General features: G+C 38.6%; 1 protein-coding gene across 2 annotated transcripts; it reads right to left on the reverse strand.

Annotated features, from left to right (window-relative positions):
• Nucleotides 1-153: 153 nt before the first annotated feature.
• On the reverse strand, nt 154-23,634 carry rps6kc1 (ribosomal protein S6 kinase polypeptide 1). 2 transcript variants are annotated; one of them, XM_044106841.1, is made up of 16 exons: nt 23,418-23,634; nt 21,802-21,837; nt 20,641-20,761; nt 20,035-20,150; nt 19,858-19,951; nt 19,727-19,780; nt 19,217-19,639; nt 18,803-18,927; nt 18,556-18,654; nt 16,695-16,742; nt 16,113-16,245; nt 13,001-14,635; nt 11,374-11,463; nt 3,921-4,003; nt 2,083-2,178; nt 154-440 (listed from the first exon to the last, which is right to left on the reverse strand). In XM_044106841.1, exons 1-16 carry the CDS (start codon nt 23,517-23,519, stop codon nt 339-341), a joined length of 3,357 nt encoding a protein of 1,118 aa, XP_043962776.1. In that variant the 5' UTR covers nt 23,520-23,634; the 3' UTR covers nt 154-338. The 2 variants fall into 2 exon arrangements, with proteins under 2 accessions (XP_043962776.1, XP_043962777.1); XM_044106842.1 differs by lacking the exons at nt 154-440; nt 2,083-2,178; nt 3,921-4,003 and adding an exon at nt 9,354-10,276 and having other exon boundaries at nt 23,418-23,613.
• Nucleotides 23,635-23,659: the final 25 nt, after the last annotated feature.

A 23,659-nucleotide genomic window follows, 5' to 3' on the forward strand; every position in this document is an offset into this window, starting at 1 on the left:
TGGAAAGACAAATATTAAATTAAGATGTAGCAGGCTATACGTCTCAAACTAAAAAACTAATACTGAATTAAACCATGTTTTAACAAATTATTAATTTAAGGGTATCTACATTTTGTCAACTTTTTCTTCTTTTACATGTTTCCCTCAAGCACATTTGTTTTATAGTTTAATTGTGTAGCATACTTGTTACATTAAAGGTGGAAAGAGTTTGAAACAATTCATCATGGTTTCATTTGTACACATAAACAAACCTGACATTTTCACGAGGGTGTGTAGAAAAAAAAAACAAAACAACTATCCCCTGTAGCATGTGGGAATTTGAATGTCTGGCTGTGCATCTATTTGGCCCAGTCCACAGTGGCAAAGAAGGGGTGGGACTTAATGTCATCAACTCCTCCCACGCCGGCTCCCAGTCTCTCCATTGGGTTATACTGGAGTAACTGGATCACAACAAACAAACAGAAAACAGCATTTAGATAGTAATTGGCAAAGGAAATTAAATGCAACAAGAAAAAATACACAATTTCAGCAAGTAATATATGTATATATACATACAACAGGAAATTCACTTTCATGGCTCCAACACGCATCATTTGTGTCATATTTATTATGCATTAAGTAGAGGGAAATCCAAGCTAACCACATTAATGTACATCTACAGATTAGCAGTTCTGAGGATTTGCAATTAGCTTTAAGACATCAGCATGGTGCCACCAACATTATTAAGGACATGTCCATCAAGAGGAGACCATGTTTCATTATCTGCCTTAATCTGTCTGGAAACATTCATACACTGATGATCCTTTAAGGTAGTCATTAAACCCAGTTTTTTATTTTCATACAAAAAGCATCCCACACCATTTCTTAGTTGTAATCATATTAAGCTTAAATATATATATATATATATGTATATTTACTTCAAGGTAATTAACAAAAAGCACTTGTTTCATAGAAATAAAAAAAATATCAGCAATTCTAGTCTGTTTTCTAAGCAGAAAATAATATTAAGCTAAACAACCAAAAGTATGACGAGGAGCGAGATTTGACAATATGAATTCACTAGGCTCGTCATTAGATACAGTTTGCTGGTGCCAGGTTACACTCTGCATTGTTTTAGATCTATTGTTTAGGTTATTCATCCATCAGATTGGTCCAAAAAGTTATTATTCCTATTGAGCTTTGAAGTGTTTCTGAAACCTCTGATCATTTATGTAAATTCTTTAAAAAAAATACTTCTTGAGAAATGTGAACTGTGGACACCGATGTTGAGAAAGTCTCTGCTTACTGCAACATGCTTTACAAGATTGTTTGCAAAAATCGCTTGTGTCAGATTTATGGGCTTTCCAGAAATGCGCAAATACAACAGTCCTAGCCACGTCCCTTGTAAATAAATATCCCTTGCAAGTCAAAGCAAAAGTGGTTGATTACATTAAATTTTTAGTATTAAAATTTATGTTAATCGAAATGAATGTGTTGAAGTCCTGGCCTTAAGAATTATATTATAGGATGATACTCAAGGAGGTTGTGGTGTTGAAGTTATCTTCAGTCAGGAACTGTGCCTGAGCTGCTGTTGGTGGTCGGTGCATGTATTTTTTTCAGGGTATTTAACACAGTATCCAAATGGTGTACTCAAAATCAAAACTCTTGAACCAAGCCACATTTTTCAAATCTGTTATTATCCAATTTTGGGGATAATTCCCTGATTGTAAGGAGTGTTTATTTGAGCTGTGGTTGCCTTTTTTCCATGAACCAGTCTATCCATTTTCCTTTGAAGGCCAAACAACTGCGGTTAAGTGATTGTTTTCTCTTTTTCCAACCATTCTCCATATAAACCTGAAAGATGACTAAATGAAAAAAATCCCAGCGCATTTCTGTTTTGGAAATTCTCATATAGTACCAACCATGTCACGTTTTTAAATCATTACGCTTAACTGATTTGCTATTTGTGTTAAGCAACTGAACCTCTGTGCCTAATGAAGTAGTGAATATAGATTCAACATTTCCCCCCAAAGAACAAACTAAAGGTAAAATCAATTATTAGAGTTGGGAAACCCTTGCTTTGTTGTAGGTGTTCCCTCTCACCTGCTCCAGCAGAGATCTGGCCTCCTCTGAAACACACTCTGGGATGTTGAGAGCTGTGTGACGGCCAATTCCTGCTGGATGGCAGCTCAGCAGCGACTGTGCACAGGGCAGCAGGAGTGGAAAGAGGAGAGGCAGATAACCATCAATGTAAAACACAGAATGCTCCGACACCCGCAGAGTCTAAGTCAGCAATAAAGCATCGGAGCTGGACAGACAGGAGGAGACCAGACAGTCAGAGCACCTGAAACAACACTGATCACGCAAACAGCAGGTTAATGATCTCACTGCTGTTGGTCTTTCTTGGAACTGTTGTGGGAGTCAGACGGAGGGAAAGTCACAGAAAGAGTAAAAACATTATTGTTTTTGGTCAGGTTGTACTTTATCCATGCTGAGCGTTTTAAGTTGTTTTTCAAAGTTTGACTTTTTAGCTGCAGAATATGAACCTTCCGTCAACATAATTGACAATAATAACTTATCTCTGCTTCAGCAACGAAAAAGCTACAAACGCTGGAGCAAAGCATCAAGTAAAAGCCATAAGTGATGTGTATTTTCCCCCAACAGTTAGGGCTGCTGCCTCTCTCTCTCTCTCTCTCTCTCCTGTGAAAGATGCTCCGGGACTTCTGGCTGCGCTCCTACCAGCAGTTAAGACTGCTTCAGGCCAGATCTTATCCTGCAAGGATCAAGAGACACCGTGTGCGCCTGTGTGTGTGTGTTCCTGCCAAGGCCGCACAAAGGCATAATCATCAAAGGAGACATCTGTGTAGCGGGGTTTCTTTCCTTTTTTTTTTTGCCACCCAGGTAAATATGTGTGTATTGTTAAAACATAACATTAATCCAACACGAACAGCAGATAGGTACACACACCGACGCAGAATTAGAATTTATTCAAAATAGGTAGACAATAAAAATAGAAAAGACACAACAGCTGCACTCAATGACTGCACTTGATGCTGTGGATATATTTGTTCTTCATAAAAAGGTTATATTTGGAATCTGCAAATGAGAATTTTGCACATTGTCTTTTTCACATTTTGACACAAATTTCAACATGTTTTAATTAGATTCAATGTGATAACACCACACAAAGTAATCAAGCACAGCAGTTTATTCAGTTTTCATCCATTAAACTATAGACTCTGATCAGATTTCATGTCCTGATAAAGAAAAGCATCTGAACAACATGATGCTGCCACCACCATGTCTCACAGCGGAGATGGTGTGTTAATGGTTAGTCCACACAAGTGACTTCTAAAGGCAACTGGATCTATTTGCTTTTTTTTCCCATTGCAATTGGAGTAAAGGAGGTTAATCAGTTTTGTTCACGCACATAAATTCTCAGTAATCTCAGTAAAGTTTGTTGCTGACAAAAAGGCTTGTTTCAATTTATGGAAACATTTCCTTTCCTCATACGCCTGTCTTGAAAAACAGTTCCTCTGATCTTTGACCAGACAAGCAGCAGCATCCTGAGAGCTGCCCAGGTCTTCACCTTTCATACTGATCTGAGGTCAGCGTGCCCCAAGCCCAGCGCTGCTCTGGGAGCCAGCAGAGAGGACCGGGGAGAGCTGACCCAGTGGCCCAGCAGATGGAGCTCAGGCTGGGGGAGAAAGTCACACCGACACCCCTTGGCACTCTCCGAGAACCGTAGTAAGAGACCGCAGCCAAGACGCACCTCACACACAAATCTCACCCACAGCCCTGAAAACCTCCCCCAACTAACTCCACCTTCTCAAACACACACCACCTGGCACAACCATAAAGAGTGTGTGAGAGCTGAAAGCCAAGACACCTACAGAAATCCCACAACACCTTACGAACACAGTCAATACTTTTTGACTCACCATGCCTGTCAGAAGCTCAAAGAGGATGGAGCCCAAACTCCACCAATCACAGGACGGCGTCTCCTCACTGATCCCTCCCACCTCTGAAGACAATGGCAAAAGAAGAGACAGAAATAATCAATAAAATAAAAGGGTATAAAAAAAATGTCATGTTGAGAAACTATACATTCGAAATAATTCAAAAGACAAAATGGTTCTAAGATGTGTTCCTTTCTGTATTTTCCTTTTCTAATGGCTTCAGTTTAAACTCTGCTTCTTGCCTTACTCTATATAATTTGAATAAAATATAAATAATAGACACAGTCTCTTTTTCTCTGTCTCAAACCTATTCACACACACACTCCAAGTGTGTCTCATCGAAGGGCAATTTGCATAATAAAAAGCAGTTAAATTGAGGAAACCGTCTGTGCTGCAACTTCACACCATCTGCATGACCTGACCCCGAACGTAAACACACTCTCATATAATACACACACACACACTAAGACATGGTAACAATCAAACACTATACGTGTCATTTTCTTTCATTAATTTTTTTTTACCTTAAGGTTTTGGATAAGATTGGTGTTTGATATTTTATAATACAGGCTGTTTTTTATAAATGGATTCATTTCTTAAAAATTGTATTTGCCATTCAAACATCAAAATGAGGAAGGTTTTAATTTGAAAAAGAAAAAAAATATTAGGTATATCTTTTTAGTTTGATCACATTTCTTTATTTATTCTTAATATATGTTTATGGTTCCATCAAAGTTTCATAAATGGTTTCTTTCTTGACGATGACAAAACTATGTTACATTGAAGTTGTAACGCCAGCAGTCAGGTCTTCCGAGCAAAAGAGAATACAAAACCTTCCAATAGGTGAACAATTCATAGAAGTCATAGCAGCCTGACAGCCGTCGTTACTGAAGGCTGCAGGACTCCGCAGCTGAATGATACTAAGAGTGACATTCATTCATAGCTGCTGTATGGTGGCTCCGCTGGGTACCAGATGGCCTCATGTGTTGCTCAGCTTGCCTCTTCCCCACTCTCCAGAGGGATGGGGGTGGAGGGGAGCTGGTCACCCAGAGGGCCGGGACCCAGGGTCACGGTTGTGTGTGGCCAGGGACCAGGCTCCTCAGATGGGGGTGCATTTTAGACAAAGACCCCTCGTTTCCTGGAGGCTGCCGGAAAACTCCGGGGCCCTGTGCAGCTCTCTTTGCAGCCAAGGTTGGAGAGGGCTACGGTACAACTTGAATGTCTCACACACACGGCTGCACGCACACACACAGAGCTAACTGAGCAACCAGTCTTTAGGGCTTCCCAGGACCACTGTTTTGACAGCCAAGGAGAGAAGATCGTCATTGAACGGACCAGTGATACCTGTGTAGTTATGAGCCGGAGGGGAGATGCTGGACATACACACGCGTGTGCGTCTCAGAGCAAGGTCGATGTCATCACAATGGATTAATGTCTAAGGAGCTGCAGGGGGAGTACAGTGGAGCTGGCTACACTTACTGCTCTGTCAGAGCGAGGAAGGGAGGAAACAGGATGGAGAAAAAGTGGGTAGAAAGGGGGAATTAGCAGCATCCATGAGCCCACTGTTGCAAGAGGGATTCATGGTATGTTACCTGCTGTTTTCTTGAACAATTAAGACTTTTACAGACCTAAAAGACATAACGTGCACAACAGCGCAAAGTTTCCAAAGCTGGAAACTTTGCGCTCTTCTCCTTCCCTTTCCACCCAATGGTGACCTTCTCTCCGGCGTTGTATCTTAATCACACTGCATCTCATTTCTCATGGACGCCATAAGGAACTTTCTCTCTTTTCCTCGTAGAACGACTTCCCTAAAAACTTAACTGACGGCTGTCACAGAAAGAGGAAGTAAACTACATGCAGGTGGGAAGTAATGAAAGCTTTCACAAAACACTTCTAAACAATACAAAGGACTTAACATAAGATATACAGAGGTGAAGACACAATAGGCAACACACACACACGCACACACCGTTCACCAAAGGCAACACAATAGACTTTGCTTTTAACACAGTAAAGTCTGCCAATTTAAACAAACTAAAATGAAATCAGATGAATAAAATGAGTAAAAAACACAAGAACATTTTTAACACAAAAATAGGTTAGCACCTGTCAAGCATTTAGACATTTTGTTGTGGTTTACTGGAAAAAGTAATCAAGGAAAAGATGTAATTTACAAGGAAGACATAAATTATTTTAGAGACAATCTAAAGTTAAACTATATAAACGGATACAAGTTTTTAAAATGTTTTAGCACTGTTGACCTTTATTAAAAAAAAGAGGGGGGAAGACGTGCAGCAAATGAACCAAGACTGGGAACTGAAACCAGGACAACCACATAGCCTATGAATATGATGCACCGGCACTACCAACTGAGCCACCCAGCACCAAGTAGACAAGTATTTTAAAACTATTGATACATTAATTAAATCATTTTTCTCTTATCAGCTCTGATTGATGATTGACAGGTTTTGACATATTTTCAACATAATTTTATAGCATACAGTAATATATTTTTAAGATGATTATTGCTGTTAATTAGAAGCCAATATTCTAATTCATTTTCTCAAAAAAATTAAATATTAATGTATTTCTATGAAATAATTTAGAATAATTTTAATTCATTACTAACATGTTAGTATCTTTCATTTCATCTGCAATGCATCTGGTGTCTCATTGTTCTAAAGCAATTCTGATTCTCCACTCTAACTCCAGACTATGGGACCTTGAATTACAAATGAAATGTAAACTTCATCTGAAAAGAGAACTTTGAACCTTTTAGCAGCAATCCAGTCCTTTCTTCTCCTAAACACATGTAAAATTGTTCTGACACTGTCTGAAGTTTAGAAGTGGCTTAACACAAGCATTGTGACAGGTGAAGTCCTCAATGTGTCTTAATATGTGTGACGCTCTTAAAGTGCTGACTTAAGCCTCACCCCACAGCCCAAGCTCTGTGACCGGGTTACCTTTTCACAGTCCTCCAAGGGCTCCATTTTTCATGTTGCTAATGTGCTGTTTTCTGCCATATTTTCCCTCCACTCATCTTTCCACTAACATGATTGAGTACACACATTCGCATGCCTTCAGCTTAAGTGATCTTTCTCAAAAACTATGTCAGTGACTGTGTAGGCCACAGCACTGACATATTTTTTTTAGCAATATTAACATTTTCTGAGAAATTTAATTATAGGCTTTCATTCCCTGTTAATCATCATCACAAGTAACTGAATTAATTACATCACCATCTACAATGAATGTATAAGCAATAGCGTTCACTTCTTGAATTAAATAATTGGAATAAATTCACTTTTCTATGATATTCATCCAACGTGAACAGGGAGAACACGAAAAATCCATTCAGAAAGAGTCCAGGCTGGGATTTGAACCCAGGACCTTCCTGCTGCAAGGCCACACTGCTACCAAGCGTGCCCCTTTGGAGCCTTTTTCTAAGCAAATGTAATAATCTGCACCTGTATTTAGTTGCTTAACAAGACAGTTTTGAGAATTCCTTGTTACATGGAAAGGATGATATAGGTTCCTGTAATTTTCAAAGAGCCTACTAAGCCCATCTTGTTTTAAATTTAAGACATACACAAGTAAAAGAAAATATATGATGTCAGTTACCTTTATAACCTAATCATGGATGTATGTTAGATCATGTAACAAGAACATTTTTGTTTTATTTTCCTAAATAAACCACACAAACCCTGTTTCAAGAAGAAAAGCTTCTCAGGAGTTTACAGGGAAGGAGTTTTTTTGTAGTTTTGTCATAGCAGAAAACAAGACTCCCTAGCTTAGCCAGAATTCATTTGTTAGAAAGAAGTGCAACTAATGAATAAGTAAATAAATACAATGAAATAAAGAAAAAAACGCACAAATGACCACACATGTAGCTAAATCTAATGACAGAAAAAATGTGGCATTTATAGGAGTTTCAAAGACCTGAAATTGAGATTTCTTTAATTCATCATGACTGGAGAGAAACCCTATAATAATAATCTAATAATTTATCTGTTCCTAACAAATTATTTTATGCGTCTTCACTGTGAAGTAAGAGAACATGCAGTTAAAAATAAAGCAGAAGTCCTGCCAGGTTATGCCTTCCTTGAACTGCCTTTCTAAACAATGAAATTGTTGGTCGGGCATCAAAAGAGGAACTAAACTTTATCTTCTTTTAGATCATGTTTGGCTGAGTAGGTAAAAGGATCCAAAACAAGGATGATGAAGTCCTCAGTAACTGTTCCCTCAAAGAGGAAGAAAACCGAATTTCCCTTTTCTTAGACGACCAAGACAATCAGTTTCAGCTTTGCTTCCTTATAAATGGAACAATAAACAATTCCCCTTTCTGCTAAAACTAGGTTGTCCTGCAGAAAAAAAAGTCAACACCTTTTCTTTCCTTATCAGTGAACAAAACATTAGCCATCTGAAGTTTATCTATAATGACACAACAGTGAGAAAATAAATAAGCACAAGAGCAGGATAAACAGATTAATTCCCCGTCGCCATATTTTCCAAGTACACTCCCGTGTTTTTTTGGGTGTGAATGAGTGTGTTTTAAAAAACATGTCGTCTTCCTTCCCACACACACATGCGCGCCTGCGTGTACACGCACACACATGGGGTGCTTCAGTCACAGCAGGCGCCCTGCTAGGTTTCTGGCAAACACTCATAAATCTGTCATCAGGAATGAAGCCATAGCAAGAGCTGACCCTGTCTGGATAAACAGCAATACATAACAAGGGCAGCAGAGACACACACTCACTAACCTCTGCATCGATGTGTGTGTTCTCCACTGTACTTAGATATAATGAGTGGATGTATGTATGGGTGTATGGACTAAAATATCTGTATGGGAAAGGCATTATTTTTGCAATATGGCGTCATCACCAAGTTTAAGGTAAACGTGAACAATGAGAATTGAGATAAAGAGAGGAAGTTGTCTGCGATTCAGTAGAATCAGTCACCCAGTCAATAAATGTCGTAGCGGTCTTTAAACTTTATGGTATCGCAACACTCCCCCTGCTGGGAAATAGTATGCATTGCATCCAATAATCCACTGGGGATCAAGCGTAACTATCAAGATGCTTCACACCTTATATGAGGGCTTTTTAATGTTTAGTGGGGCTGTTTGGATCCACAAGAGCTAGCAGTTTAAAATGGCTGCATATAGCAACATGACATTCATTTTGGATCCACAGAAGCTGTCAAATTAAAATCAAAACAAGTTAATTTAAACCGCAGCACTGCTTGGATGATACACATAAAATCCAACATTTAGAGGACAAGCATGGTTGGATCAAATGCACATGTTCAGAAATCAAACGTCATTCTTCACACTCAATTTACCAAAAGGCCGTCGTGAGGCACCATTCATACAGTTCAAAGCCCTTTTATTATTAAGCCAGAGTAAATGCTCCCATTTCATGCCATTTTCTGGGTTCCTTACAATCAGCTGGCTGAAACAAGGTTGCTACACTTTCTCTTTGTTTATAAGTAAGACAAATTTGGCTGCTCAGAAATATTCACAGAGGTAAAGAGCTCTTACATTCACAGTGTGGAAACTTAAAATATAATCACTTTTATTAAGACGAAGCCATTTTAAAACTCCTTTTTCTCAAGCCATGAGAAAGCTACTAAGCAACTAAAAGCAGCAACATTGATAGGACTGTAAAAATCAGAAGCAGTAGGAACGTATTGTGCTTTTTTCTTATAAATAAGTGGTTATGATATTAAATGTTTTTTGTTTTAATTTTTTGTGTAAAACAGACATAAGGGGACAACATGTTTTTTTTAGTCAAGATTTTGTAGTTAGAAACCCATGTGTAATTACCACTTAGACTCTAAGGTGCATAATCATAATATACAGGCTCCAAATGTGAGCTTTCCATCTTTCTCAAAAAGTGATCTACTGCAAGAAATGTAGCTTCTACACAAAATAAGGATTTAGCATTCCTGGTGAGAGTGGATAAATAAGACAGAGAAGCAGGAGGTAAAAGTGTGTGAAAGTGAATAAACAAGGAGTTTTCAGTTAGCCCAGAATCCAGAGTAATCTGCAGAAATAACGTAAACATAACAAGCAGTGCAATTTGTAGATGTACACACAAAGCAATATATTAATGAGGAAAAAAATAGCAACCAATTGAAGTCTCCTGAGAGGACAAAAATACTCCCTCACACACACAGAAGTGCTAAATAGGAACTTGAAGCTGTAGTCTAGCAGCAGTTTGTCTTGGGCAGCTTTTAAACAGCATGCCAGAGCTGCCACAAGTCAGCTGGGGGCGACGCACGGGTTCCAGGGCTGAATGCAGCCCAACGCCGCCCTCTACAGGACAACATAAGAACTACATAGAGATAAAGTGAATTTAGGAGATTGAATAGCCAAACATAAAACACCACCATTGTTTTGTTGTTTGTTACAGATTTTCATTAATAAATATTCAAGCTATATTAGATTGAATTTAGAAGTTCAGAGAAAACGTTTATCCAAAGTTCTCACAAGAGAAAAACAGATCTGTCTTTGGTTTGGTACAGAGGGAACGAGTATGCAATTCAATTTAGACGTCATATGAGTTTTACATCCTTGAAGGAAAGCCATCACCAGAAGTTCCAGTTTATGTGATGATTATAGTTTGAACTTTACAAAATCTTTTATTTAGTTTGAGGCAGAGCACAACTCTGCCTCAAACTAAATAATTGGCCAGTGATTAGAAAATCCAAATTTTCCTTTGTGATCAGCTGGTTAAATACTAAAAAAAGACTGATTTTGTTCATTAAATTCATCAAAAAAGAAAAATTTGAAGTCCAGAAATGAATCTTATACTTAAATCCACTTTTCTGTTTGACAAAGATCAGATAAGAGTAAGAGGCAGATGCTTTGAAGCAAAGATATTCTTGAAATTGCTTAATTTTCTAAAAGAACATTTAGAGAAAAAAAATCATATAGGCAGCTTACACCACAAAGATAACCAGAAATTTGTTATGACCAGAAGAATAAAATCTCTTTTATGTGTCTTATCAACCCAATGTTGCTGCAGAAATTAGATAATATGTGATTCACAGGTATTTAAAATAAAACAGATGCGTTTCTCCTCATGTTGTTAGTGCTGTTGTTCCTTATTATTTTCTTATTATTTTTGATTCTATAGCAAACATAATAAAAAACAGGCAAAGCAAGCAACCCAAATATTATTTTAAAAACTGATGTCTTTGCTTCATCAGAAATCTAAAAATTTATTATATGGTTAAGAGGGTCCAAAACTACGGTAATACTGATTCTATAAAAATCTAAATATTTACTTCACGCTTGAAAGGGTGAACCTTGAATGAATTGAATCAAGCTCTGAATGAGAGCTTGATGAGCAATAGAAAGTAGCCAAAAAAACTAAATTGTGCTTATGATGAGCAATTCATGAAGTGTTAAAACATTTTTGTCTCTCACCTGGTGCACAGTACATATTGGCCATTGCCTCCTTGTCACAGGATTCCTCCACATCACACCAACTACAAAAGTAGGTGAGCTGCACATGCCCTAAGGAGAGAAGAAAAAAAAAAAACACTCAACTTTCCAAACTACTCACAGACCTCTGAAGAGCTCCCTTCCTCTTTTCCTTTCTACCCCTCTACAGCTCTCTGTGAGCTTTTCAAGCAAACAGCCCTGGCGATTACTCCTGTTTAGCGGCTACCCGTTAACGCTATCATTAGAACTAATGGTGTCATTAGGTAGCCGTAGCCATTAGCCTAGGCTAGCCAGACTGATGCACCACACTAGGCCGCTGATGGGCCCTTTAGAACAATAATTACCACCAGGGAGACAAAAACAGCCACTCAGCTAATTAGACGCTTGTTGATAAAGAGGTGGAGAGAGATGATTGTAGGACGACAAAAGAAGTTGTTGGGGGACATTTTGACATCAGGCTAAAACAAGCCAGAGGAGCCTTCAGTCTAATAAACCAGTTTGTGATTAAGCAATAAAAGGTCATCGTTGGTTAACAAAATGGTAAGAAGTCACTTCGAAGATGAGAAGAAAGACTCACAGCTGCTGAATTTTCTTTTTCTTGCAATAAATAGGCAATATATATTGCTTTGCAAACTTATTCACACCACTGAAATGTTTTCAGATTTTCACATTTCTCCACCACAAACTTAGTTTACTTTATTTGGAGTTTAAGACACAAAATATGGCATAATAAAATTTTTTTACAAATCTGAAGCACCACAGACAGCTTATAAAACTACCCAACATCTCACTGATCACTGCTTAATCCATCACCCGGTTACAGAAAGAGAACCACAAGAAGTTCCCCTTTGCTGTTTGAAACAGGCCATGTGAACACACAATTCATCCACCTATTAAACATGGTAATAGCATCATTGTGCTTTGGGTTGCTTCTCTTTGGGCGGTATGGCTAAACTAATCGTAGTAGAACTCAGGATCCGTGGCAAGACTTGAAAATCTGATAGATTTGTAGGACTAAAGAGTTGACGCAGTAATTGGACTACTGTATGGGGTCCAGGTCAGGACAAGAGTAGCTAACATTTTGAATTCTCACACATCGTGGACACAACACAAACTGATCAAACTATTAGCTTCAAGTAAGCACTACAGATCAATATTTGCAAAAAAATAGGCCACCACAGAAAGCTTCTTGACACAGGCTGTTTCTCTGATGAACACAATGAACACTGTACAACCTCATCAGTCAGCTATTCTGATGTGAAACAAAATAAGCATTTACAATCTACCACAACCACCCATACAATTCTAGCCAATCAAGATCATTTCCCTACTACTTCATAAGTACTGCTTTGTGTTTATCTATCATATAAAATCTCAATCAAGCAATTTAAGTTTGTGGCTGTAAATAGAAAAATGTGAATATTTCTGACATGCATGGTGTGTTCAGTAACTTGCCATGCTTCTAATATAATACAGGTAATGGATATACTTTTATTTTTTCTGTACATTGTCAGTTATTCAAGTAATCTCAAGTTACACTGCTAAATAAAACCGTGAGCACAAATAAAAAAGGAAGCTTGTCAATGAATCAATAACCAATAAATCTAACCTTGATGGTCAAGCAGGATGTTATTGGGATTCAAGTCCCGGCAGATGATGCCCTCTTGATGCAGACAGTCCAAGGCCGTAACAATTTCTACTGCCCAACATCGCACAAACTCCTCTGGGATATGAGCTTGGGTGGCAGCCAACGACAGCTCGTCTAACTCTGCAAACAGCCGTGACACTTCTTTATCAAAGTCGCTGCCACCTGTGGCTTTATTGACTCCTGATGATTCACCATCAAGATCTAATAAACTCTCAACGACTGTGCAAGCCTGAGTACTGTTCATTGCTGAGATAGAGGTCGTGGTGGTGTCACTGAGGACTGGAGCAGAGTCTGTGTTTCCTGTCATACAAGGTTGAGGTTTCTCACTTAAAACCCCTATTTCTAGGTGATCACTGCTTTGACTGTCATCTTGATCAAAGACTTTGTCACATGCCTCAAGTCCAAATGCCAGGCTATCGTCCCATAGAGAAGTACATGCAAGACTATTGTCACAAGTTGCAGAGGCTGTAGAGAAAGATGAAAGTTCTTGTTCTAGGTGCTGCTCCGCCAGGTCCTCATGCTGGCTATGTAGCTGTAAGACATCAGGCTGAATGCACTTTTGAGAAGTGGCTGCAACTTCAAGGCCCAAACACACCCCTGAAGGTTCTGATTCCTCCTGTGTAAAGTCTGCAGTCCCACTTATTACAGGAAGATTGACCAACAAGTCTGGTGGATGACCCTCATCTTCGACTACTGCCTCTTTAAATGAGATGACAGGCACTGACTCATTAGACCCCTTATCACTACTGTCGAACCCCCACAGCTCCAAGCGTGGACCCTTTACTTCACGAGCCAGCTTTGGTAGCTCCTCTGTGACATCTGAACCTAGGTCAGACGTAGAAAACTGAGGGGGCTGCTTCTGAGAATGCCAGTGCTCTCCCAAATCGAGGCCAGTGACTTCGCTAGCGCTGTCTTTGCTGTCAATGCGGAAAAACTCCATTGGTGTGTGTTTGGACTGATCCAAAGAGGGAGGCTCTGTTGGGGATCGTAAAGGACTGAAACCCTCACAGTGATCTTGTCCTTCACTGCGGGTCTGGTCCGTTTCAAGGGTTTGGCCGCTCTTATCAGAAAACTCACTCAAGAAGCCGAGTTCCTGAGAGCCTCCGGGGGAAGAAAGGCTGTCATTGCTGAGAAGCGAACGGCTGTATGAAGACGCTGTTGCGGTTGCATTATGCACCTCCAAAGACAGCATTTCCTGTTCGCTCCTCTCATCGACCTCCTCTTCTAGTGCATCTGGTTCTACTTTTTCTTGTTCGTACTCATTGCAAAGAGTCAAATAGCTGTTTGTGCACTCCTCCTCAGAGGTCGCACCAGAGTCAGTCTGAGCTCCAATTTGGTACCGGAGCCCTGCAGGGACGGCACTTTTAACAGGAGACATGAAAGGGATTTCCCCTTTTTTCTGAAGGCCTAAAGCAAGATCTGAACCAGCATATGGCTCTGAATCACAGCTGGTAGAACCTGCATCCAGCTGTGGTATTATGTGGTGAGGAGAATGTACAGCCGTTGTGTGGCTCTTCTGGATGAAAGGAATGTCAAAGCTCTCCTCTGGACTGGAATTACGAAGGTACTTTCCGATGTGAGACCACAACTTCCCACCTGAAGAGAAAAGAAGACGACAGTTCAAATTAAAGAAACAAGGACTACACAAGAGGGAAGAAGAACAAAGAAGACAGGGTTTACTCTCCACTAAATCAAAACTTCCAACAAAATGTTTAATTAAGTCCATTTTTTTCTATTTCTGAAAAGCTCAAATCATTATATGCCTTTTTATATGCATACGTCCTGCTGAGTGGAACTGCTTATTTGCAATAATGGTTTTGAAGGTACTATTTTGTGAAACTTTAAACACAAAATAAGATCTATTTTCACATCTCCAGTTAGGTGGCAGCCAACGACAGCTCATGTTTAATTTCTTTTCTTTTGGAAGTAAAGAAGTTCACTAATGTGTTGTTTAACTGGTTTCAAAATTTGAGAATCCTTCATGAAATATTGAAAGAAAGATGGCTATTTGGTAAGACTGACACTTTCAACATTATCTTAATTTCTGTAAAACAGAAAATCTGAAGACTAAACAGAAGTTCACATCTTAAGTATTTACAAGATTCATAAAATTCCCAGGGATTTCAAAAATCCTATTCATTTCTTGATTCACCTTTCCAGAGTTAATGGTCCTTCTGACATTAATCTAATACAAATCAGAGAAAAGGAAGGAAAATAAAGAAGCTAAGGAAGAAAATATTAAACATTTTTACAATATAATACATCCATTCCTAAAAGGTGATGGAAATTCACTGTCTTAGAATCATTAGTTCAAAGTAAACAAATTCTTTGCTCTGAAATTTTGATTATTATCCCTAACAAAGCTTCACCATGCCTCCTATTTAAGAGTTGGCAATGGAAGCACCAAGCAGTTTTGAGAGATAAACTACAGGGGTCCTTCCATAAAGTATCTGTTGTGGGTGTGTCTAAAAGGACAGACACAACTTTTAGGGGGTTGGTGATCAAGCTATGACAGATGGAATCGGCGTCTGTTGTGCGTGGCCGAAAAGAACATGGAGTTCACAGTCATGATGATAATGTCAGGGCAGTTCGGTGCTTTCAGAAGTAAACCCATCCACATGTTGTCGGGTCTAATGTCACTTAGGTCATTGCCTGTCTCTTCACATTTGGTACATCGGGATCTTGCAATGGAAAAAAATACTGAATAACAAAACTGGAGACCAACTTTGCATTAGGGTGAGTATTTACTACTAATGTTAGCAAAATGTAATAATGGAGTACACCAGGCTAAAAGGGTTATGAGGGTGTTAAAAAATTTGACTGTATTTCCCTGTATTCACATAGCATGCATCCACATCCTAGAGTAAGTAGGTTGTAAGGAGGCCCAGGTGTTGCGATAGATAATGAAGCATGGCACCACCTGGTATTCAGAATAATGACCTGTGACACACACCCATCTCAATAAAACATCTGTCTGAAACAAGGGCACAGAGAGGGTAGGAGATCTGATGAACAAGGGACATAACAAGAAGCTGAGAAGATTAAGCCTATATGTAGAACGATTATGTCTCACCCTCAGCGTAGTGCAGCAGAAGGAAAACAGTGTCTTCAGAGATGATGAACTTTCTCAACTGCACCATGTGGGGCACGGAGAGAGGCATAATAGTCTTCTTAGCCTGCCCACAGTCACTGCTTTTCCTCAGTCCCTACAACAGAACATGTGTTGCACAACAAGATCAGACAAGGAACGGAAGGATTTCATTTGCTGTTGGGTTTTACCAAAAAATGAGAAACTGGCTAAGGAGAAACCTTCCATTAACAAAGTGTCATCTGCGCCCCAGGGCAACCCAAAGTCGTTGGATTCATCAAGCTATATGCGGCATCTGATTTAAAAGAGCACCACACATTAAGTTGGCTCTGTGAGAAAATGTGTGGGTTTCACCTGTATGTGTGTGAGCGTGTAGTCATTTGTGCGTTAGCATCTGGCACATGTCTCACACCTGAGAGCAGAGGAGCTGACAGAGACAGGCCCATTAGAATCAATTACACCGGTCACACACAGGGGCTTCTGGCACACTTCACACTCATAGCCAGGACAACGAGAATGCAGCAAAACATTCACAAACACCCACACTAGCACAGGAATGATACTAACTTTGAGGACGAAAGTCTCCTGCGTCCTCTTGTCAATGACCAGAAGAACCTGCAGCGAAAAAGCATCTTTACTTACTACTTGAAAACAAACAAAAAAACAACTTAGACTAAAAATCACTTTAAAGTTACAGTCCTGTTTTAAAATGACAGGAATGGGCAAAGACAAACAAGGGTTATAAAAACATCAACTATAGCATTGCTTATTGTGATCAATATGCTGAGAAGTGTATTTTATGATAATAACAAAAAGGTTTAAAAGGTCTTAAATTGATGATATTTGCAAACTAAAAAAACTGACTGAGATTCCCACTACTGGCCCTTTGAGAGCAATATGACTGAATCAGTGACCATGTGTGCTGTACATACTTTATTTTGAGAGCTGTGTTTATGTTTGCAGGGCTCCGGTTGCATACAGTCATTGTTGAAGTGCCAAAAAGTTTGTGGTGCATTTGTAAATTTTAATCGACACCTACTTTTATTCCAAAAACTAATAAATCTCACCAATCAGTATTTCATACCAATTTTCCTTGTCAAACTCCCATCCTTGTAAGCTAATTTTCAAAGATTTTTAGCTCATTTCTGAATATGGAACCTGAAAAATTACTGGTTGGATAAAAACAGATGGTTAGATGGTGAAATAATCAAACAAATGTATGAATTTAAGTATCTATCAATGTGTGAATATGTACAACTTTTAGAAAAAAACATGAATAAATGTACTTTTCTACATATGGGAAGTACTGAAAATTTTATCACTATATCATCAAGAAATGTACACATTCTCATAAAAAGTCTGATCATTTATCATTCTCCTTCGTTTTCAATCCTAAACATTTTTCTAAAAACATCTTCATTTTCTCACTCCATGATCCCTGCTTTCCTCCCTAACATCTCCATTCCTGCTCTGGTCTCTAAGCATCTCAGGGGAGAGCTTGAGCATATGTGTGTGACCCGGTGTGTGTGTTGTTCTCGCCAGGCGACCCTGACTGGGACCAAACAGGTGCGGGCTAAATGGATATGAATGGAGCTGTGAGTAAACAGAGTGGCAGTGCTAGCCAGGGTGCTAATATAATTAAGAAATAAACATCAGGGAAGAGAGGGGGAGATGGAGAGAAAGGGTGAGGGAGGGGCAGTAGGGTGAGGAGCTCCAGCCATCTGTCCCCTCTGTCCTCATTTAAAATAAAAACAGAGGACGTAGAAGGAGGAGACCAGGTCTATAATGCGTAAATTGTTTTTGCATTGCACTTGAGCAAGTTTCTGAAATACTGTGCGATATAACACGTGTTAGTGCAGTGTCAATGTTTTCCTTCGGGTTCTGTGTGTTTGTGTGTGTGTGTATGTACACAGGCTGAGCATCATCGATTCAATGTTGTGTGTCATTCTCCGAGCTCAGTGCCAAGTCATTTCATGGCTGAGTGGTGAAGTTGCTTCGCCGGCAGCTGTTTGAGAGGACCAACTACCCAAACTGACCTTGTGGTAGTCATAACTGACGCTAAACATACACACACTCAGCCCTTGCCATACATCTAGTAAATCTATTACATTTTACTGCCTCAGATAAAAGAGATGGGAGAATATGGGGTAGGACACAAGGAGGAGAAGTCTGAAGATGGATACCATCCGCATTCTTGGTTAGGGGTTATGATGAAACAAATGACCGCTAGCTCGACCTGACTGTTGTCATTTTAAAACAAATCTAACCTTAAATCATGCTGCGTTCAAAGACAGATTTATTTCCTAAGCAGAGAAACTTGACCTTATAAAAGACATATGATGCTCACTTCATGATTACATTTTGGAATTAAAGAACATCAAAACAAATCGAAATGAGTTTATGCAGGTTACAGATCTTGTAAGCTTACCTTGTTAATGACCCCTATCACTCTGTAAGCTATCAGCTCATCCGATGGACTCTGCTGCCCTCCTCTGATTGAAGAAGAACAGCACTGAGCTCCAAAGGCCTTGGCAAACAAAAAAAACAGCAACATTTTAGTTATAACGTTTAAATTCTAACTAATGAAAAGAAATGGGATATAAATTATATGTTTAACAGAATTTAATAAAAAAATAAACCTCTTGTATGAACCATGCTTGGAAGTAACCACTTACCACAGTCTGTGTTGATCCCTGACCCATACTGCTTCTCAGATGCAGACCTGAAATCTGCTCTGCACGCATCAGATACTCAGCAGTCTTCTTTTTCACCGCCTCTCGTCGTGAGGCACTTGGTTCACCTGAAAAGAGGTAATTGAAAATATTTCAATAAGTAGGATTTTTATGGCAAAGACAAAGTCAGTGAAAAAACCCTTTACTCTGAGGTAGTACACCTTGTTTTGTGTTTACACCATAGAGAGAGACATTTAAAAGCAAATGTCAAAAGAAACTGAGCAACTTTTAGAAACCCTCAAGAAGAACAGCACATTAAAATTTAAATTGAATATCTGGCACATTAAAGGTCATTACTGAAACTGTTTCAACTCTCAAGTCTACTTCCTGTAGACAAATGTTTCTGATGTCTCTGACCTTGTACTCCTTGAAGCAGCAAGTCAACCCCACTGCGGTAGTATAAAAATGCTGCGTGGAAGTCCTGCTCAGTTTCCTTTTGTACAGCAAAACCGATCAGTTCACTGGCTTTGTCGAGGTAATCCGACTTTACGTCCGTAGTGTTGACCCCGCTGGTTTTCCTTAGATTGCGGGAGAAGAGTGGTGTTCGACTTGGCCAGCTGACCTCTGGGTTAGGGGCTGAAGAGGCAGGGACGGGGGCAGGGGATGGGGTACGGCGTTCAAGCAGCGAGGGCAAACGAGGACTGCAGCTACTACTGATGTTGGTGGCTTCCCCCTGTGGCTGGTTTGGGGAGGTGCTACCTGAGGCCATGCCATCATCCAACTCAGCCAAAGAGTCTGTATCCACTGCCAGGGAGGTCAGGTCACTGTCACTAGAAGGGCCTGAAAGACAAGATACAAAATAGATTAGTAAAACAATGTTTAACAAATAGTAGGACAACATTTTTCCAAAACATCTACAGAATTTACCCCCATACTCAGATGTGACAGTCAACTCCTCTGCACCACTGATGTCTCTTTGTACTGAAAAAAGCACGACTGATGAGATTTCATACAACAAAAATAAAAACATTTTGGAAGAGTTTTATGTATACGCCTACCATCAGAACTACAGTCTGATAAACTATCAGCCAGGAAGTCAGAAAAGGGCTCAGCTGGTCCAATGAGATCTGAGCCGTCGTGGATCTCCCCACCCTAGCAAAAAAATAAATTGTAAATGATTAAATAAAGCTCAACTATTTGGTCTAATACTTACTTCTGCATAAACTGTCAAATACCTTGAAGAAATCTTGAATGTGTCGACTACTGTACAGAGCAGGAATGTTTGCAGAAAACTGCAGGAGATCCTCAGAGCACTGTCTTCTTTCCTCAATCACTGACTCATCGAATCGACCTTCATATGCACAAAAACACTTAAAAACACCGTTTTCTGACATTATGCATTAACTTGTATTTATAACATTACAGCTTTTTCACATGTACAATCACAAATAAATGTGCATTTGATTGAAATTTTACACAATACAAAGATAAAGTAGTTCACATATGGTGAAAGGAAAGAAATACATGGTTTTTAAAATATTTAACAAATAAAATTCTGAAAAGTGTACTGTCCATTTACATTTAGCCCCTTTTTCTTTAGTCCCTCAAAATAAATTACAGCAACAACAAACTGAAACAGAAACAGAATTGTTTAATTTCCTTTTCAAAAACAACTAAAGGCCACTAATAAGAGAAAAAAGACATTCAAGTGTATGTTCAAGGGATTCCAGATAATTTTTTGTGTTTTCAAAAATATTAAATTTTAACCATGTTGTTTATGATAGTTTTATAATTACAAGTCAACATCTGATGTAAGTGAGTAAAAATGGTTAGTATCTTACCGAATACTTTGGCTTTCGCAAAGGGTGGAAATAGCTCAGAATGGCTACATACATTCTTGTACAGCTGCCAGAGATTTTGATGTAGCTTCCGGAAATCACTGTATCTCTTCCATACTATTATCTGTGGCAAGAGAAACAAAGAGCATTTGCTGGAGACGCAGAGGAAGCCAACTAAAGAGAACCGATCAATATTATTATGTTTAAAAGTACCAGTTTATTGATTAAATAAAAGTCGTGCATGAATGCAATTTTAGCATGTCTGAATTGTTCAAATACAAATTATGAGTTGTTAACATCGATTTTGTGCATACTTTTGCCATTTCGTAATGAATTTAAGCAGCCACTCAAAGGACATTAGCAAATCTGGCTTATCTTAAACTTAAATGTATCTATTCATTTGCATTTTTTTTTCTATATAAACCTTCAAATTCAAGCTACATCACCAGATAAAGAAGTTCCATACAACAAAACACGTTAATCTTATGTTGAGGTGAAATTTTGGCTTTCAAAAATCTCACACTTTAAGTTGGTTCAAAAGGAAACTAAGCAGATCACCAGTGCTGACCTGAAAGACTGCTCAGTTATTGAAGAATGTAGTGCTTCGAGGCAAAACTTAGTCTCAGAGAAACAGATGTAATTGACATCATGCTTGCTGAATTAGCTCTGGACCCAGACAACGCTGAATTCCTCTCTGTTTTAAATGGATGCCTGTGCTTTTAATGCACATTAATGGATACACAATAAAGTGAGGCGATGAAGCTTTGCGGACATGATACAGAAAGCTACGTAGTTATGAGTGTGAACTGAATATTTCTGTTGTTGACAAAAAGAACTTGTAATAATTAGAAAGATGCAAAAAAAAATAAATTGCAAAAACATTCTCTATAAAAGCCTCAAAATGTTACATAAAACTATTGTAAGATAAACAATGTAGCTTTAGATGGTAAAATCTTGTTTTTGAAGTAAAAAAAAAAAAAAACACAAAAAAAACACCAAAAGAAAGCTTACTTTTACCTAGTCCCTGCCTGGTTTTCATTACTTACAGTTTTTTAAAATAGATACAAATAAATGCTATGATAAAAATAAACGACACAATTTGGTAGCAAAATATCTGTAAATGTTTTTTTCCGTAAATAGAAATACAAAAATATAAGCGTTTACCTCCTGGACATCTTCTGGGTTCTTCCGAGAGATTAACTGTAACGAGGAGCAAAAGCAGAATTAGGGATTTTTATCGTGATAGAGACTTTCTAGTCGGGCAGTTGCAAGGACGAGCGGGGTGGACAGCCCACAGTGTCACAATGACTTCATTATGAGACAGATGACGAAAGACTTGTGTATTAGAACGGGACATCTCCAAAATCTTGATAAGCAACATGGCAGCTAGAGGGAGACAAACAAACTCAACTCCTCTGTCAGCTGTTATTAAAACTATTGCTGATCTTTGATGCTTGAAAGAATAATGAATAAATGTCAGATTTAATTATTGAAAGGGTAGCTTTCAATATTTCAGAGAAAAGTTTGGCTTAACAAATTAGAAGTGAAAAAAAAAATAGAAAAATGTGAAGAAAAAAACAATCACAAAATTCTTTAAAACAAGAGAATACTTTGGCATTTCAAGAGCAATTTCCACTTTGGGTTCTTAAAGTCGGATTTAGTAGCTTAATGAAAAAAAATTCAGTTTGGCAGTGGGCTTTAGTTTCACAAAAGTGCTTCACTTCATGATGGGATGTTATTGCCGCGGTAACTTATGTAGTAAGTCTGGATTGAAATATGACAACAACAAATGAACAGGCGTGTTCATATTAATGTATCTTCTCACCATTGTTTAACACTTGACCTTATTTAAGAACAACAGAAGTTGCACATTTTAAAAATTATTTTGTAGTAAATTAAATTTGTTCTTGGTAGACATTTTTTTTAAAACATTTATTTTACAATAAATCATTCTCTGCATTTTCATGGTATTCTAAAATAATTGTGTAATCTTAATTATGATAATGTTGCATAATGTCCTTAGGTTTATTTTTACCCAAGCAAGCATGCCTGCTAGTACAGCAAATTATACTAGATTATGAATAATTGTTGTTCCTTTTTATTTTTTGTAAATCTTGTGTCTTTAGCGAGGAGAATTATGTTGTGTCAGCATGTTCTTGTGAAAAACACAGTTCCAGATACACACGTTATGGGACAACAGCCAAAGATTTAAGGAATATTATATTCCTATACTAATATGGTATTTAGAGAAACCATATTTTTGCTCCTATGGTTATTATTTCACCACATATCAGATATAGCATGTATGTTCATTACAGGGTGTATAGTTCTTCCTCTAGGTAAAGACGAAAGTGATTCTATTCTTAAGGCTGTGACTTACCTGAGGAGTCTATGATCTCAATTAAAGCAAATATACTGTGAAACATTATTGTGACAATCAAAAACACAACTGTTTTGTCCAGCTGTAGGTTAATCCAGTCACTGCGTGTTAACAATGTCTTAAATTTGATATGTAGCAGTCTGATTTGAAATAAATGTATTTTTCTTAAAAATTAGAAGCTAGCCGCTCAGAAATGCTACCCGATACTTAAAGCATTGAAATTAGGAAGGTAATATGAATTGTTACAATAGGAAAGTCGTCCTTCACTGCTTAAATTGCTGTTATCACTGCATGAAATCTTCATCTCATTGGCTTTGCTAGCACAGCTCATGCTAGCCAGCTAGCTAATAACATTTAGCATTTCCGGAGCTGTCACAAACACCAGCTTCGGTTTACTCACCCTGGCTGTGACTTTATACACAGTGTAGCCTTTCTGGTGCCGTGTAGGATCTGTCACTGTATAAAACCGAGCGAGTTCTCCTCTGTCCCGCTGTGATATCATTCTGATAGTGACAACATTGCCGAAGCTATCAGCCGGCTAGCCGTACACATTCGTTCTGTAATCACTTTCGGCGTGAAGTCTAAACTAGAGCGCCTCTTTGAGGAAAAACAACGGTACTAAGAACTGGAGAGGCATTGCTA

This window comes from Gambusia affinis, linkage group LG22 (genome assembly GCF_019740435.1).
Source record: "Gambusia affinis linkage group LG22, SWU_Gaff_1.0, whole genome shotgun sequence".
Classification (NCBI taxonomy): domain Eukaryota; kingdom Metazoa; phylum Chordata; class Actinopteri; order Cyprinodontiformes; family Poeciliidae; genus Gambusia; species Gambusia affinis.

Bases quoted from the DNA above. Each gene is read 5' to 3' on its own strand.
- rps6kc1 (XM_044106841.1), bottom strand. From the start codon at position 23,519: ATGATATCACAGCGGGACAGAGGAGAACTCGCTCGGTTTTATACAGTG. The intron at 20,762-21,801 runs GTAAACGCTTAT...CTCTTGCCACAG, and splicing joins ACCCAGAAGATGTCCAGGAG to ATAATAGTATGGAAGAGATA. The intron at 19,781-19,857 runs GTAGGCGTATAC...TGCTTTTTTCAG, and splicing joins ATCAGACTGTAGTTCTGATG to TACAAAGAGACATCAGTGGT.